This window comes from Amblyomma mixtum, chromosome 8 (genome assembly GCF_055824585.1).
Source record: "Amblyomma mixtum isolate Tamu chromosome 8, ASM5582458v1, whole genome shotgun sequence".
In the NCBI taxonomy this organism is placed as follows: Eukaryota; Metazoa; Arthropoda; class Arachnida; order Ixodida; family Ixodidae; genus Amblyomma; species Amblyomma mixtum.
Window position 1 is genome coordinate 123,651,474 of NC_143019.1, and position 18,170 is coordinate 123,669,643.

At 45.2% G+C, this 18,170-nt stretch overlaps 1 protein-coding gene across 2 annotated transcripts in view; it reads right to left on the bottom strand.

Moving 5' to 3' along the window:
- The window catches only part of LOC149334200 (cytochrome P450 4c3-like), an 81,316-nt gene that overhangs the window by 61,533 nt on the left and 1,613 nt on the right, over window positions 1-18,170 (bottom strand). The window contains exons 2-3 of one of the 2 annotated variants that reach the window (XM_089555074.1): window positions 14,375-14,532; window positions 13,623-13,911 (exon numbers count right to left, since the gene is read on the bottom strand). In XM_089555074.1, the coding sequence (XP_089411200.1) occupies window positions 13,623-13,896 (274 nt within the window). In that variant the 5' untranslated portion in view covers window positions 13,897-13,911; window positions 14,375-14,532. The remainder of the gene's footprint in view (window positions 1-13,622; window positions 13,912-14,374; window positions 14,533-18,170) is intronic. The other variant, XM_089555075.1, reaches the window with a different exon arrangement.

Below are 18,170 nucleotides of genomic sequence, written 5' to 3' on the forward strand. Positions count from 1 at the left end.
TATAGAGGGAAGTGGGGTACAATAGACAAAATGAGAAAAGAACGAACGGCAGTCACTAGTAACACAAAATGTGAATAAAAATATGGCTCGCGCAAATCAGTAGATTACAGCAAATGCAATCGAACAAATTAACAGTCATTAACACGAAATTATAAGCAAAGAACAACAGTAAAGCATAACAGAGAAAAAAAAAACACAAGGAGCAATTTTTTGAAATAGGCAGGAAAAAAACCGGTGCACATATTCTGTCATGCCCTTAAACAGCAGAATTTGTGAAGGAAAAAAGAGACAAGGTCTGTTTGAACCAGCTCATGAGCTAAAAATAATAAACAAATGGCAGTACGCAAGAAATCCTTGTACCATGTTACCATCAGGATAGTTAAAGCTGATTTAAACAGAGAATGGTCACATATTTAGACGATCGAACGGGGAAGGTGATTCCACTGTGCTGATGTGCAGGGGATGAATGAGTTGTAAAAGTGGTTTGTTTGGCATGAAAGAATACCAACTTTATGACGATGATTGATCCGAGCTGAAACGTAGCAAGGTGGCGTTATAAATTTGCTCTTAAGGATGGGGTTATCATAGTAAATCTTATGAAATAGACAAAGACGGGATATAGAACAGAAAACTGGGCGAGTTGGTGAAGGTTCAACATTATGTACAGCGCGAAAAACTAAGACAGGGGAAGAAACACTCAAACAAACAGCGCTTGTTTGTTAGCGTGTTTCTTCCCCTGTCTTTGTTTTTCGCGCTGTACATAATGTTGGACGGGATATATTTCTACGTTCCGACAGTAGTGAGAGTGATAAGCTTGATTTCATGGCACTGACATTAGATTTACGGTGATAATTGGAGAGAATGGAACGCGCCCCACGGTTCTGTATAGATTCGAGTTGGTATATTAGTGTCTCTTGATAGGGGTCCCAGATGGATGCAGCATATTCCAGCTTACTACGAACCAACGACTTGTAGAGAAGCAGTTTTACGGAGCTAGAAGAAAGAATGAAGTAAGAAAGTAAGGTAAAAGTAAAGTAAAGTAATAAAGAAGAAAGAAATAAACGCATTCAGATGCCTTTGGGCAGGTGAAGTCACGCGCCCAAGAAAAACAACCGGATGCTCGTCGAGCAGCAACCGAGCGAATGTCCCGCTACAGCGGATTCTATTACACAACAAAAAAACAAGTCAGCGGTGTTTGCAATTTACATGCGAATGAACTTGCGAGACGAGGCGTATGTGAAGCGTTAAAAACATCTACTAAGATCACCACAGTGCTGCAGGTCGGTGAAGTATTTGGCACTTTAGAACTTGCGAGAGCGGTCGGTCGCGGCCGCTGTTCAATTGTTCAAAAATAGCATTAAACTTAACTTCCCTTATCGTTGATCCTGCCTGAATGTGCGCATGCATAGTTGCAAAGACAGTGCAAGCACACCGAGTGACCCCTGAAACTCGGTCTCCAAACGACATGTCTGCGTCCACAAAAAAGTGTAGAGACGTCTCAGAGTGGGATTCTTTCCTTGCTGAAACGTTAAAACACACACACACACGCACACGCTCACACGCACACACACACACACACACACACACACACACACACACACACACACTTACACACACACACACATTCTTTTGTAATTGTTCTCGTGCGAAAAAATTCAACTACAGCGAACACCAAAAGTAAGTACGTAAGCGTTTAGTGCACACTACGCGCCCGTTTCATCCTTACGGCTGCTAGAACGCGACAAGTGAACGTCACCCTTCAATATTAAATCAAACTGTGGATATCGACCACTAGTGTACAACCCATTCTAAGCCGGGCTCGCAAATTGGAGCTCGGGCCAGGCTGAGGCCAGACTAAACAGCGCATTTCCTGGCGCGTACATTCTTCTACTTCCCATTACCTCGGCTCCCTCCTACATTAAGGTGTCAGCTGCAGAAAGATTTTTTTTTAATTTGTGACAACGCTGGGAAAATGTTCAGTTATAGGTCCATGAGTGTGATTCGGCTTGGCAGACATTTCACAAAGCCTTAGCGAGTGCAAATCAAACTTGGCGGCCATGAGACAGGCGATGCTCTCAGCGGTTTGATAAACGCGTCACTACTTAATGAGGAGCACAGCAGTTTGGACTTGGGGATTTATCGCATTCAAGGGGTCGTCTTCATTCTTGTGAACACGACAGCAATGCTTCAAAGTACTACTGGGCGCATAGCACCCGCAGACAGAAAGCTAAGATAAGGTCCCCTTTCTTTTTTATCTCTTTTCACATAATAGAGCCTCACATAAAGCTAACACAAGGAGAGATAAGAAATGTAAGAAACGCATTTTAGAGTGTATCAATTCATAACAATGATCCTGACATGGTATGTCGTGGAGCACCGGCTTTCCCATATTCAGGTGCAAAAGACTGTTCATATTATATGCGACCATGGGTTGGGTATTTATAATTCAAGGACATTAACTCCTCAGCCAAAAAAAAGAGAACGTTCTAATTTTTTTAAATGTGTTTCACAATTTAAAGAGTTGATAGCCTTCGAAATTACCGAAAATTCTCAGAATTAGTTCCTTTCCTTCAAATTATTTAAGTGTTATTTATTTCTGGATCGCTCAAGCAAGCTCAGTCGACATTTAAATTGGAAAACAATACTTTAATGAAGATATTGAGCTACGTTTCCAGGAAAAGTAATTTAGTCCGGTAGAAATGTATATTTTTAACCCTGTTAAAACTACACGATGGACTAAAAATAGTCTCTATAATCTCAAATTTTATTCTTTTCGCTGAATTTATGCATTACCACAGCTTTCTGCATGCTTCATACTTTCCAGGAATATGCCGGACGTTATTTAAAATCTACCCATGCAGGAACATGCAATTTATTTTCCGAAATCAACTTTATGGGTTCTATTTAAAGGCCATAAGTGCGTCTAGCTTTGCTATTTTTTAGTTCCAGAAATCTGAACAAACGCGTCTATTCTTCGTTGGCGCAACAAGCATGGTTCTCACTGTTAGAATCGTAGTGAACTACATATTATTTATTACATTAGAAGGTTAACAAACTTCTTTCACTCGTTTATAAATTTCTTTTTTTAGCAGTTTCTCATTTTGCCTTTATGCTTTGTTACATCACGTTTGTCTCGTTCGCACATCTTTTAACTAGGTACTTTGTGGTGTTTCTTTGTATTACTCTGTTTTTGTAGCATTGACTAATCTCCGTGGACGTTACTAATTTTTCCATTTCGATTCACTTTTTTCGCTCTTTTGCAATCTCTTTTGTAATGCAACCCACTCCCTCATGATATACCCTCCGCCCCTGAGCGTAATGAGTAAAATGACGACAGACAATTGGAACCTGCTGTTAAAGGCCTTCTCGTAAGAGTTCCGATATGACAAGAGTTCTAGATCTGATGACCAGGATTTATTCATTTTTACATGTGGTTAATGTGCTCCATAGTTCGTCAGTATGAGTAGTGTTAGTAAACCAATTATATAGGGTGTCTCCGCTAAAACGTACCAAATAAATTAAAAGAGACCGTTCTTCAATCTGTAATTAACCGACATATGCGTAAAGTTCAGAAAGTTGAAAACAGTTAAAATATTTTTCGATATGAAATGTTTATATATTACACAATTCAGAATTATCCTTTAGTGATGGAAATATCTATCTCAACACCTACATTTCAGCCGCGCAACAATGCTGGACACTAGGAAAATTCGCTACTTATTACGTGTGGTAGCACTTGAAACTTTGGTATTGACTTTAAAATCACATTTCTCATCGCGAGCTCCAGTTTCCTTACTACAATGCGCAAAAAGTGTTTGTTTTCCTTGCAGAAATAGCATGTTGTCACTGGGGTCAAATTTAAAAATGACGTCCAGGTAAGACTGGCAGATCTTTCTCAACGCACACAATGCACAAGCGTGAACGCACACAATACAACCCTTGCCCAGGAAAACTTAAGAGCCTCCTCAACCTGCTCTAGCTGGCCCAAGCTTTTACACAATAGACTTTTATGTCAAAAAGATATTCTACACGTAAGAAGCGAGGCAGATATGAGTTAACGAAACGGTTTTAGAAGGTGTGTGAACTATCGGCTAGGTTTTTTTTTTCCATGTGATGTTTTATTTAGTCTACCTTAATTGAGTAACTGTTTTGTTTATTGGGGTTCAACGTCCCAAAGCGACTCCGGCTACGAGCGGCGCAGTAGTGATGGGCTCCGGGAATATCGGCCACCTGTGGTTCTTTAACGTGCACTGACATCGCACAGTGCATGGGCCTCTAGAATTTCGCCTCCATCGAAGTTCGGCCGCCGCGGCCCGGAACGAACCCGAGTGTTTCGGGACAGCAGCCGAGCGCCGTACCACTGAGCCACCGCGGCGGGGCTAAGTAACTGTTCACATATTGCCTATATGCAAAAGCTGTAAATAAGAAGGTTGTCGACCACCAAGAAAATCGATCGACTCAGGTGCTTTTGGCGAGGTAGTCTTTAGTTAGGTCTTTTATTCGGCAAAAATGAAAGCACACGAAATTTCAAAAGCACGGCATGAGAGCATGCCCCGTGCTGCCGGTGGCGCCACAATTCCACCACTCTCATCCTCGGCTTACAAAAGCGCTGCCGAAATCGCGCCCTCTGCGATGCCCACCAGAGATCTTCGAGTTGCTTATGGCTCCGAGATAAGCACCAGCAGCTGCAGAAGGTCCTCCGTGCTCCCAGGCAGGCGCAGCAGCTAACCGTGCATCGGGCTACAACACGGTGGCGCGCTTTGGGACCCTCACTAGAAAAAATGCGTGAATAAACTAGAAATGCTCAGAAAGTAACAGTTCGTTTTATATTCGGTTGACATCACAGACTAGAGTCACCGTCGTCTCTTATGGCTGCAAAAAACACTGTGACATTGAAAGCACAAGAATGCTTGCCACGCTGCAATTACTGTTCCTGCTGTACGATCACTATCTAAGTATCTATTCAGGATTCTTCATTCGTGAACGCTTTGTTGGTCGAACTCAGCGCACCGATCTTTATAGTCTGGAGTCGCATTTTGCACGTCATAACAGTTTTCAGAACTCAATCTTCAAACGCACTAACTCCCCAAGGAATGCATTTCCAATGGATGTCTTTGATTTCAATTACTGTCTTTGATTCCAATAGATGTGTTGATTTTCCTATTTTGCTGGCGGCTGCTTGCTTGCCTGGTTTTTGTTTTCTTTTGTTTATAATTTGTTTTAAATAGACTGCTATCCTTTCTAAATGTTTTCTTGCTAGCTCATGGTTGTGCTGCATTGCATTCCTCATTTCCTGCATTTTTGACATGCTTCCTCTTCAAACACTGCGGCATATTAAAAAAAAAAAGTCAAACAACAGCATCTGATTCAGCAAACTCGAGACTCATAATAACCTTACGTGACGGCAATCCGGTGAAGACAGTACTACATGACAAATTGCTGTGGCACGATCTAGTGTCTCTGAGCCTAGCGCGAGCGCTCGATGATTCGTCTATACCCACTTTGTCGCCGAGACAAAAGGGCGATGCGGAAGAGAACGCGGAGGAACAATAAAAATAATCTCGACCGCGTGCCCATTCGGCCCTGTCTGGCAGCCCCCTGCGTACTTAAGTCGGGCTCAGTTTGATTCTGAGGATGGCACAAGGAATGCTCATAAAAAAAAACTGCACAGCAGTCAACGTCTTCATCATTATTAGCCTAACAAAGCCCCCCGCTGGACAAAGGCTTCTCCCATATCTTTCCAATTAATTCAGCACTATTTTATGCATACTGCTTATACAATTGTCCATTTTGTCTCTTAACGCGTACATTTGATTTTTATCCATGCCTGGTCTTCTCTTGGCCGCTTTCGGCTACCTGCTTTCTTCAGAGTATGTTTGATTCTTTCCTTATTATACTTCCTTATATCTTCACCTTGTGTTTAGCGATTAGGTTTGACAGCTCTGCCAGGTCTGTTCTCTCTGCCGGGTTAAAGGTTTTCATGCTTTGGCTTGTCTTAATGAGATCATCTGGCTCTCTCCTGAAAGGTCTTTCCGCTAAGCTGTCTATACGTCTTACCGCCTACTTCTACTAAGAACTGTGTAATGATCTCCGTGAGATTACCGTCCACTGCTTGAACATTAGTGTCGTAGTAATCTGTTAAAGCCGAGCGTGTCCTCTGCAGTGACATCAGAAACTCTCCTCTCCCTCCTACTGCTAACTCAGACATTGGCTTCGTATTTAATAGTCTCTTCCTTTCCCTCTTCAAGTCTAAAATAATTTCGGACCTTACGATCCTAATTCGGCTGCATAGCATTTTCCGACGACCTCCACAACCTGTAGGATGCTACGAGAGTCGCCACAATCTCGCCACTTTTGAAGTCGGCTAACCACGTTCGCTGTTACGCAAGAAGGCGCGTTTGGTCACACTACGCGTCTTGCCTACACCGAATCACTTCAAGAGCAACGTTTTCATCGCCCTGCTCCAATACGCCATCGGTGAGGGGTCGCACGTCACATTACAAGATACTGTTGCAACCGTCCACCATCCCGCTGTGAACGTCCCCGGTATGCTGCAACACCGCGTAATCACTCATTCAACAATAATCCGGACTGTTCATCTGCTTCGCATTAATCTTCTTGGAACGACGAACAATGCAGCCACTTCCCGGCTCCAAGTGAAGTCTTACACGACCACTTTTTGCGAATATGTGGTTACACTGCCTACATTCGACCGGTAGAGCTGAATGTTGGTAGTTGTCTTCAGTGTGGCTTCTTTGAGTATTTATCACTTTTTGGAGATCTCTTTTGCATGTCAAAAGATACCGTCGCGTCTCCGCTATCCGTGATTCTTATCTGGATGTCATGCTCCTATCGTACGCAAAATGCATTTGATGCTACAGTGGCGTAAGTGTACTCGAACTTCCCGGTGGACGCTGGATTGACTCGTCATTATTTTTCGTCGGTCTTCCAGGGCTTCACTCGACTATAGACCATTATCTGCTGCTTGTAACCGGTGCTCTTTCCAAACCCCATGAAGCTGGCTTTTTAAAGCAGTGGTATAGCAAGTTAGTGGCTTTGGTTACGTATGCGCCAAGAAAATGTCGTTGCCTCTCCACAGCCGACTTGAAACTTCTTTAAATAATTAACAACTCGCTCGTCACAGAGGAGCTTCATACTTTGGTGCAGCTGCAGTTGATATGTGCGTCCGCTTTCGAGTTTTTCAGCCTGACACTTCACGCCTAATACCTGTGTCACTCACTCGTCGTCATACTGGCATTGCATATGCACGCCCCATTGGAGAGAAATTATGCAGACCGGCACAGTACGACTGTAAGGTCATGAATGAGCAATTCCTGGGCATTTTGCAAAAGAAACTAGTTATTCAGGATTCCTGTAGCCATTGGAGTCCCCTGTTTCTAGTCAAGAACAAAGCCCATGGCGCTTTTCTAAGGATTACACACGCCTAAGCGGTGTCACCAAGAAGCACGCGCACTAACGCCTGCGGATTGATGACGCAATCGACTCTTCTCAGTCTCATGCTTTTTATCTCTGCATCTGAGATTGGGCTGCGGCAGATACCAATGCACCAGCGTAGAAGGAGAAAATTGCTTTTATTGCGCCTTACGCATTAATCTTTTGCAGTAATGCGCAGTAATGCGCATAATTTTCTGCTCTGTGCTGGCAACTTTCGAGAGATATATGAACGCCACACTTTGGGCTTAAACACTGCACATTTGTAAGCGTTACCTCGACGACGTCGTTATCTTTGCACGGACATTGCGTGAGCACATGAATGCCTATCTCTTGTCCTGGACTGGATGAAGACAGATAGCGTTCTTCAAACGTTGAAATGTGCCGTATCATTGAACGTCACGCATGGTGCGGCCACCTCGTCGACCATGAAGGTGTCCGTGCTTTTGTTGACACCGTGCTCCTGCTTATTGCCTTTAGCACATAGAGTGGCCACAAAAGATCGGCTGTTATTTCCGTCAACTAAAAGTCCTTCTCGCGTCCCATCCTATTCTCTGACATTTCAGAACTACAGTTCCGATGGAGGTGCATACTGAGGCAAGTGGTAGTGGCATCGATGCTATCCTCGTTAAGCGTTATGATGATAAAGAACATATTATTGCATACGCGAACTGGTCCCAAAACAAGCCAGAACGAGATAACCTCATCGCCCAGATGGAATACTTTGCGGTCGTTTCAGCCGGGAAGAATATGCAGTGGTGCCTGTACCGACGGCCTTTTGCAGTCCTTACCAATCACCATTCCCTCTGATCGCATCTCAATCCCCGTGGTCCCTCTGATCGACTTGCAAGTGTGCCCTCCATCTGCCAGAGTACGACTAGGCCTTTTCGTATGAAGGTCGTCAATAGCACGCTGACGCAGGCTTCCTCTTGCCGCTACCGCCTGCTATGACGGAATGTGACGCTGATGACTTACATTACTATGTCGGTTCTGTGTCACCTGAATTCAAGAAGCTAGTTTCCTCCTAACTGAGTAAAAAAAAAAAACAAGAAGCGTCTCAAGCCACTTCCTACCGCTTTTAATGACTGTCGCAGCATGCAGGTGTTGTATACGCGAGGGCCTCTTCTACACGAAGAATTAATCTGCCATCTGCCTGCGGTTTCTTCTGGTTGTTCCCGAAAGCCTTCGTTCATCTGTTTTGCGCGCGATGCAGGACGACCCGACTTCTACCCACCTGGAACCCTTAGGTAAACAGAATTCTATTCAAACATCATTATATTGGCTGCGGATGCCTGAGGCGAGTGGAAGACGATGTACAGCAGAAGAGCCACAAACACTCTATCTGCGCTTGTCCTGACTTGTTCCATCCTGTAAAGGCTCCCAGAGCACCCATTGAGGCAGTCGGGACAGACCCTTAGGTCCATACCCAATGTAGCATAACGACAACCACCGGATTGTTTTTAGCGCAGACTACGTCCCTCAAACTATGAGAGAGCCCCTATCGCCTGCGTAAGAGCCTCTCAAGTCTCCCCTTTCATGCTGCACTCTTTAATCCAACGCCACGGATCCCTGCGCGTTGTTGTACCCAACCGAGCCGCCAGGTCCCCACCGATGTTATTGAGGAAATCCTGCATTTGTGCGCATTCTGATTTTGATACTCGACCCCCTATCAACATTTTATTTACTCTTTATTTACTCATCTATGCGTGCTCCAGCCTTGATAAGAATAACTTGACTTTTTGGGTTGATTATATTGTGTACTTTTGCTTTGGGCGTTAAGTTTGTTTGCGCATGCGTTGCTGTTGAAGAAAGGTCGTTTTTTCGTCCAAAAAATCAGTTGTTAGTCTACGCTCGTCCTGTCTGCATCTTTTCTGCGTCCTGTCTCCTGCGTAGTTTTATGTCTTCAGAATGTCTTACCAACTAGCCTCTCATCACACACTTCTAGAAAAAAGTCATATAGAAAAATACAAATACGAAAAAAAATGAAAATCGAAAATATCAGAAGCAATGGCCGCCAAAACCTCTTCCATGGGTAACGAGCAGACGTTTCCAGGAAGCGAATTCCAAAGCTCAATAGCAAGAAGAAAGAAGCGTCTCAATGCGACAAAAGAAACGAGTAAGGTTCAGGCTATGGAGGGTGCTATTGATGGGAAGTTTTGTAAAACTGAAATAACTGTTCAGTGAAGGAAGGAGCTGAGAATGAACCAGCGTCTGCAAACACTTCCGACATAAAACTAAATCCATAGCACGGTCGTGGCAATGCCTGACGCTCTCAGCGGGCTTCGCCTGCGAAGGGGAAATTATTAGAAGCATGACGATGACGACGAAGAAAGGAAGGAGAAAACATCTGCACCAAATGCTGGCCAATCTCCCACCGTGTGTATGCTCGATTTCTCCAGAGGCCAACGACAACAAAACACAAGCTCGAGTGGTTGCTCCATCGGTCTGGTCTGGCAGCAGCCGGCTTCCTTTAGTCTCGCTCGTTCCCTATCACCGCACAGACAGTTTATATCTGCGAATGGAACAATATCTTAGGACAAGCATTATTATTAAATTGCTTGTCAGTACACGCAAATTGTATCGGTAATGAACATTTTGCTAATTATCCATTTAATAAAGCACTCAAAAAGTGCACAAGGTTGAGGAACGCCTCAGGGTCCTAGCCAGTGTTTTTCGAAGAGGTCTTGTCTCCATTTGTGCTAAGCGTTCATCACTTGCGGTGTTATATAGGGCCTTCATTCCGAGAAGGCCAGGTGTTGAGGAGGTTGTGATGTGGGAACGTGTTAGGGTTAGAAGGGTGAACATGGAAACCTTCTCCAGGCAGGATGGCTGCTAAAGGGCATTGACTGATTAACCTGAAAAACTGCGATAAATAAATAAACCAGCTCCTCGGAAAGGGTTCTGGAGGTATGGAGCGTGGAGAGGTAACAGACCAGAAAAAATGATTACACTGTTTTTTCCAGTACTCATATCGCCGCTCTATCTTTTCTTTCACCCTAACCTTGGGCCGCGAACCGTCCTTACCCCCCCCCCTCCCCTCCCCCATTACTTTCACTTTTTCTTTCTTTAAGGTATCCTTCTACCTTTACGTTATACCCTGCACCTCCTGCTATCATTTTTCAGGAACCCTTAGCCTCCAGAGTCCTCCCTCCTCTCCTTATGCCCGCACTGTGGGGAGACCTGTGATATCTTCCACATGGTGTGGGCATGTACTCAGAATCCTCACCTTCCCCCGCCCCCACCCGAGAGGCATGGGAGACTGCCCTCCTCAACTGCTCCTCGCTTGAGTCCCAAAGGGCTCTGGTGAAACGGGCGAGAGACGGGGCCTCGTCATGCGGTGTCCCGCACTAGGGACGCCGACCATGCAGCAGGGCCGCTCTGTGGCTCCCAAACTCTATTTCACCAAATAAAAGCTTTCACCTCCACCACCCCATAATCTGTTTTACCTTCAATTTATTGTTAATGCTAAAACATTACTAATCCCATTCCGACAAAAGCCGGCGGAGTGTGTGTGTGTGTGTGTGTGTTTGTCCGTGTGTTTTTGTGTGCGTGTGTGTGCGTGTGCGTGTGTTTGTTTGTGTGTGCGCGCGTGCGTGCGTGTGTGTGTGTGTGTGTGTGTGTGTGTGTGTGTGTGTGTGTGTGTGTGTGTGTGTGTGTGTGTGTGTGTGTGTGTGTGTGTGTGTGTGTGTGTGTGTGTGTGTGTGTGTACACGCGTGCGCGCGCGCGCTCACTTTACTCGGAGAAGGTACCGAAAATCGCAGCGATGGCGAAAATGCAGACTAGAAAAAGCAACCGAGTTTTTTGCTTTGTTGTTTTGTCAGGCTCCCTTTTGTACGCGTTTGTCGCGCTATTGTGAATCACAAAGAGTGACATCAAAAAGCGGCCTTATGACGCGCACAGCAAGCCGAGCACCGCCACTCCAAACAATCCTATGCATTAGCTGGAGAAGGGAAGATTGTAGGGCCAATTGCTTCATGATTATAGCAAAGAAGCTGAGCGAAAATCGGGACAGGAGGACATGAAGCGACAGACACAGCGCCGAGTTTCTAAAGACCTAACGTCGGATATCGCATCCGTTGTCGCTGCTAAGCGTTGTCAAACCTTAAGAGAGCCGCATGCTTAAAACTGAAGGGTAATTCCTGCAGTTCAAAAAAAAAAAAACTCCTTCTCGACTACGCCAATAATCTCCGTAGTTTCTTGAATTTAAAAACACAGCAGGTTGACGTTCTTTACACGCCGCCCAAAAGAACGCGATGCCATTTTTTGGTTCTTATCCGGCCTGTCGCCTGCCGCAGATAAAAATTTTTCAAAAAGGCCCGCATAGGAATATGAGTTCGGGACTCCTGGAGTATGCGTTTTGATTTTGAAGCTATGTAGTAACTAATTTAATATGAAACAGCTGTATTATAAAGAGCTGTGCACTTATCCACACCGATTAGACAATACAGGGTCTGTTCTGAAAGTAGTAGGACTGATTTTTTTTCTAAATTTTATTCATGATAATAGTACAAATGATTAGCATTTTTCAAAGGAGCACCCTTCCGCATCTACACACTGCTGCCAATGAGCTTTCCAGTTTTCGTACGCCTTCAGGACCGTTTGGACCGGAATGCTGTTTAGCACCCTCGTCACGGCCTTTTGAACCGCCTCTAACGATCCGTGATGCTTCTCCTTGAGCGTCGACTTTATTCTCGGGAATAAAAAAAAGCCTGGCGGGGTCAAGTCGGGGCCCTAGGGGGGGGCGAGGCAGCGTTGCCACCTTGTGCTAGGCAAGATACTCGATTACGATGAACCCTGTGTGGCTCGGCGCGTTGTCGTGGTGCAGCCGCCATTTGTTGGCGATGGCTGGGCGGACACGAACAATGCGTTGTCGCACTCTTCTGGGGACTTCCACGTAAAAAAATGCATAAACTGTTTGTCCGGGTGGTACCAACTCTTTGTGAGTGACTCCATGTCGATCAAAAAAGCAAATGAGCACGGACTTTTCCTTGGATTTGCTCTTTCGCGCTTTCTTGGGGCGTGGGGAAGAAGGGGTGAGCCATTCTGAGCTCTTCCGCTTGCTCTCCGTGTCGTATTCAAACACCCACGTCACTTCACAGGTCACTACATTGTCCAAAGAATCGGGGTCCTCATTCACGTGATGAAGAAGATCCTCGCAGATCGCTTTCCGGCTGGCCTTTTGCTCCTCTGACAACAGTCGCGGCACCAACTTCGCGCACACTTTCCTCATGGCTAAGTTTTCGGTCATGATCTCTAGAAATTTGGTTTGAGGAATGCTAAAATCATCAGCAATCATTCTGATACTCATCCTGCGATCAATCTTAAGTAAATTTTTCATCGCGACACATTTTCGTTGGTCTTGCTGGTCGATGAGCGTCCGGAGCGGTCGTCGTCTTCCACTCTTTCCCTACCTTCTTGGAACAGCTTGTGCCACTCAAAAACACCTGATCTACCCATGGCAGCATCACCGTAGGCCTCCTTAATCATGTTGTGAGTCTCTTTTACCGTTTTACTAAGCTTTACACAAAATTTGATCGCATATCTCTGATCCAGTAAACACTCCATGATTCTGCGTGACGAGGCGTTTCGATAGGGATCCACACTACAAAAGCGACCGAGAGCAGACTGCCGATTTTCCCCAGCGTTCCCAATATCCCCCTTCACCGATCCTGCGCGCGCAGAACACCTTTCGTCCTCCCGTTCGCCCAGGAAAAAATCAGTCCTACTACTTTCAGAACAGACCCTGCATGTAATATGTTGCACAGTTAGGGATTGTGTTCTTTTGCTCTCTCACAGGAATTTCAAAAACAAGCTTTATGCACCATTACCCTCACTCCGTAATTTTCTCCTCTTCCTATCTCATACTTCATCGATTATAGCTCTGCGCTAACACCATTATTTTAACATTCGTTCATTGTTTGTCATAGCATGGTTCACTTCAATATTATTCCGCATTATACGTTTTTTAACATTACTCCTATTCGATTTGCATCTCGCCGTAGACTTGTTCAGCCCAGCAGACATATCACTTATGAAAAATTTAGATTGCAGCTCTCAGCCACAACATTTTAGAACCAGTTGATTAATGAAATAGAGGAAATAATACATGTCCAACTGTGAAAAGACACAAATACATATCTGTATTAGATCAGCGTGCAGCTTCGACTCACGGGTGCTGAATCCGACTGGGGAGTCTGGCTGAGTGCAGGCTTTTTTCCAGATCCATTGCTGTTGGAAAGGGAAGTGCTCTCGTATCTGCGGTAGGTCTTTCAGCTGCTTGGTATTCCTCGCGCGGATCCTTCGGGCTGTCCACAGCAGAACAACGGCAAAGAGTGACACACCTGCCACCGCCAGCGCTGTGATCTTGACGAAGGTAAGCGCTGCTTGAGCCCAACATCCGGCAGATAAGAAGGGCTCCATATGGCCCACCGATAACTGTGGCATTGTGGGAAGTGGCGGCTGGAAGCAGATTGCACCAAACGTGTTATGCCGAAAACAAAATCATTCGAGTTTTCATGGAAGGAAAGGTGGAAATACACAGCACTTTCTCAGCCTGAAGTCGTATTTCCTTGCCCTCTCCGTCAGGCTCAGTTCACCGTGTCTCATCGTGTTGTTGGTTGTGCGTCGAAGGCACCGTTTGCAGCCTTGTGACGTGCATTAATGCTCAGATGCTCTTCCGCGCTGTTTGTTTTTTTTTTCGGTTTGGCACTGTCAGCAAGCTGACACATTTGGATACATAGTTCGTTCTCCTGTGGGTTTTTCTTTCCTCTTTCCCTTTGGTGCCGTTCATTAATTTCTATCCTGTAAAAATGATAAGCTCTTGTTGTTTTTAGGACTTAATTATGCATCCCCCCCATCCCCGAAAATTATGGCTTCATGACGTTACAGGAATTGTGAATAAGTAAACAAATGAAACTTAAACCTTTCGAAAGCCTTGCACAGGTTTGAAATGAAGGGCTCCAACTTTTACTGAAACCAGCCAAAGTCCACGGGAGTAATTTTCTTGATAATTCGTCCTGTTAAATTACTGTTGTTGTTTCTCTTGAACTTTTCTCTGGAAGTTGTTTCTCTGGAACGCAACTGATTAGAAAGCAGAAGACAAATAACCACATGTCAATGGTGGAATCGAAATAACATCCTTCGTAAATTTCATTCGGTATCTACCAACAGAGTAATGGGAGCGGGTGCCCAACCTTCTACTTTCGGGGGGTATTTACATTTCGTGCAGCCTAACTTTGAGAGTGTTAACCCGTGCCCCTTTCGTCGATAGCGGCGCACATAGAATGTTTTTCAGGCCCAAAATAATGGCGCAACAATTTCTTGTGATGAACAAACACACACAGAAAAAGAAGTCTCCTATTTTTTCCTTGATTTCAGTGGCTGTACATCTCCTTCATATCTATGTCGTAACAAGCCCCTAATTACCTTGCACAGGCCAGTAAATGCTTTGATAAATCTAGTACAGAGATAATATACTAAGGCGTTTCTCCTGGTCAAAACTGTGACGTTTCCTCAGCGTCCACGCAGTCATGATGTCTACAGCGAAACGTGCCTGATGTCTGCAAAGCAAAGTAGTGCTGCCTTTTGTTTCTTTATGTATCTGCAACGCTAACCTCCCCGTCAGCTCTTTTCCTCTATGCACTTGCACACGTCACCGGTGTAAACTTAGATATGGGCACTAGACCATTAGTATCATGGTCCTGTTATTTTTCAGAACCAGACAGTGCGGAAAGGAGCGGAATCGAGGCGTTAGCTGCGATTTTGAGACCACTGGTGTGTCTGTGCGAGAGCGGATAGACATGTTTTTTTTTTCATATCGCGTGAGCTATCTGCACAGAGCTAGAACCGAAGAACTGTGGCATTACCATTTCAAGGTGGTGCTTTGTCTCTGAGGCAACCAGACATGCGAACAGCAAACTAAACACATAACAACTGCCTTAAGCAAACAAGGGAAGGGGAATGAGGGGCTCGTTATAAATATGAAAGAAGCCAACAGCCACAGAAACCAAGGGGCACAGGGGATTTTTTAATTAATTTATTTATTTTGTGGTGTTGATCAATTTAGAATATTACTGAGCATGTCATCGCTTAAAGCTAATTGATTAGAAAAGCAGAAGAAAAAACAAGCACTGCCGCCGGTGGGATCCGAACCCACGACCTCCGAATTACGCGTCCGGTGCTCTACCTCTGAGCTACGGCGACGGCTGTCAAATCTTCTGCTTTCGGGGGTATTTATGTTTACAAGTAACCTAACCTTGAGAGTGTTCATCAGCGCCACCCACGTTCATAAGCGGCGGACGTAGAACGTCCTGAGTAACCGCAGGTAGTGACGTAGAACGTCATCGAACGGAGAGGGTGGAAGCTGCGTGAGAACCCTTTTATGCTTCCTATGGGGTCAAGGCTGCCAGAACCGAGGCCCTCGCTAAGCAATTAAGCAAACAAGGGAAGGGGAATGAGGGGCTCGTTATAAATATGAAAGAAGCCAACAGCCACAGAAACCAAGGGGCACAGGGGATTTTTTAATTAATTTATTTATTTTGTGGTGTTGATCAATTTAGAATATTACTGAGCATGTCATCGCTTAAAGCTAATTGATTAGAAAAGCAGAAGAAAAAACAACCACTGCCGCCGGTGGGATCCGAACCCATGACCTCCGAATTACGCGTCCGGTGCTCTACCTCTGAGCTACGGCGACGGCTGTCAAATCTTCTGCTTTCGGGGGTATTTATGTTTACAAGTAACCTAACCTTGAGAGTGTTCATCAGCGCCACCCACGTTCATAAGCGGCGGACGTAGAACGTCCTGAGTAACCGCAGGTAGTGACGTAGAACGTCATCGAACGGAGAGGGTGGAAGCTGCGTGAGAACCCTCTTATGCTTCCTATGGAGTCAAGGCTGCCAGAACCGAGGCCCTCGCTAAGCAATTAAGCAAACAAGGGAAGGGGAATGAGGGGCTCGTTATAAATATGAAAGAAGCCAACAGCCACAGAAACCAAGGGGCACAGGGGATTTTTAATTAATTTATTTATTTTGTGGTGTTGATCAATTTAGAATATTACTGAGCATGTCATCGCTTAAAGCTAATTGATTAGAAAAGCAGAAGAAAAAACAACCACTGCCGCCGGTGGGATCCGAACCCACGACCTCCGAATTACGCGTCCGGTGCTCTACCTCTGAGCTACGGCGACGGCTGTCAAATCTTCTGCTTTCGGGGGTATTTATGTTTACAAGTAACCTAACCTTGAGAGTGTTCATCAGCGCCACCCACGTTCATAAGCGGCGGACGTAGAACGTCCTGAGTAACCGCAGGTAGTGACGTAGAACGTCATCGAACGGAGAGGGTGGAAGCTGCGTGAGAACCCTCTTATGCTTCCTATGGAGTCAAGGCTGCCAGAACCGAGGCCCTCGCTAAGCAATTAAGCAAACAAGGGAAGGGGAATGAGGGGCTCGTTATAAATATGAAAGAAGCCAACAGCCACAGAAACCAAGGCGCACAGGGGATTTTTAATTAATTTATTTATTTTGTGGTGTTGGTCAATTTAGAATATTACTGAGCAGGTCATCGCTTAAAGCTAATTGATTAGAAAAGCAGAAGAAAAAACAACCACTGCCGCCGGTGGGATCCGAACCCACGACCTCCGAATTACGCGTCCGGTGCTCTACCTCTGAGCTACGGCGACGGCTGTCAAATCTTCTGCTTTCGGGGGTATTTATGTTTACAAGTAACCTAACCTTGAGAGTGTTCATCAGCGCCACCCACGTTCATAAGCGGCGGACGTAGAACGTCCTGAGTAACCGCAGGTAGTGACGTAGAACGTCATCGAACGGAGAGGGTGGAAGCTGTGTGAGAACCCTCTTATGCTTCCTATGGAGTCAAGGCTGCCACAACCGAGGCCCTCGCTAAGCAATTAAGCAAACAAGGGAAGGGGAATGAGGGGCTGGTTATAAATATGAAAGAAGCCAACAGCCACAGAAACCAAGGGGCACAGGGGATTTTTTAATTAATTTATTTATTTTGTGGTGTTGATCAATTTAGAATATTACTGAGCATGTCATCGCTTAAAGCTAATTGATTAGAAAAGCAGAAGAAAAAAGCAGAAGAAGGACGTTCTACGTCCGCCGCTTATGAACGTGGGTGGCGCTGATGAACACTCTCAAGGTTAGGTTACTTGTAAACATAAATACCCCCGAAAGCAGAAGATTTGACAGCCGTCGCCGTATCTCAGAGGTTGAGTACCGGACGCGTAATTCGGAGGTCGTGGGTTCGGATCCCACCGGCGGCAGTGGTTGTTTTTTCTTCTGCTTTTCTAATCAATTAGCTTTAAGCGATGACATGCTCAGTAATATTCTAAATTGATCAACACCACAAAATAAATAAATAAATTAAAAAATCCCCTGTGCCCCTTGGTTTCTGTGGCTGTTGGCTTCTTTCATATTTATAACGAGCCCCTCATTCCCCTTCCCTTGTTTGCTTAATTGCTCAGCGAGGGCCTTGGTTCTGGCAGCCTTGACTCCATAGGAAGCATAAGAGGGTTCTCACGCAGCTTCCACCCTCTCCGTTCGATGACGTTCTACGTCACTACCTGCGGTTACTCAGGACGTTCTACGTCCGCCGCTTATGAACGTGGGTGGCGCTGATGAACACTCTCAAGGTTAGGTTACTTGTAAACATAAATACCCCCGAAAGCAGAAGATTTGACAGCCGTCGCCGTAGCTCAG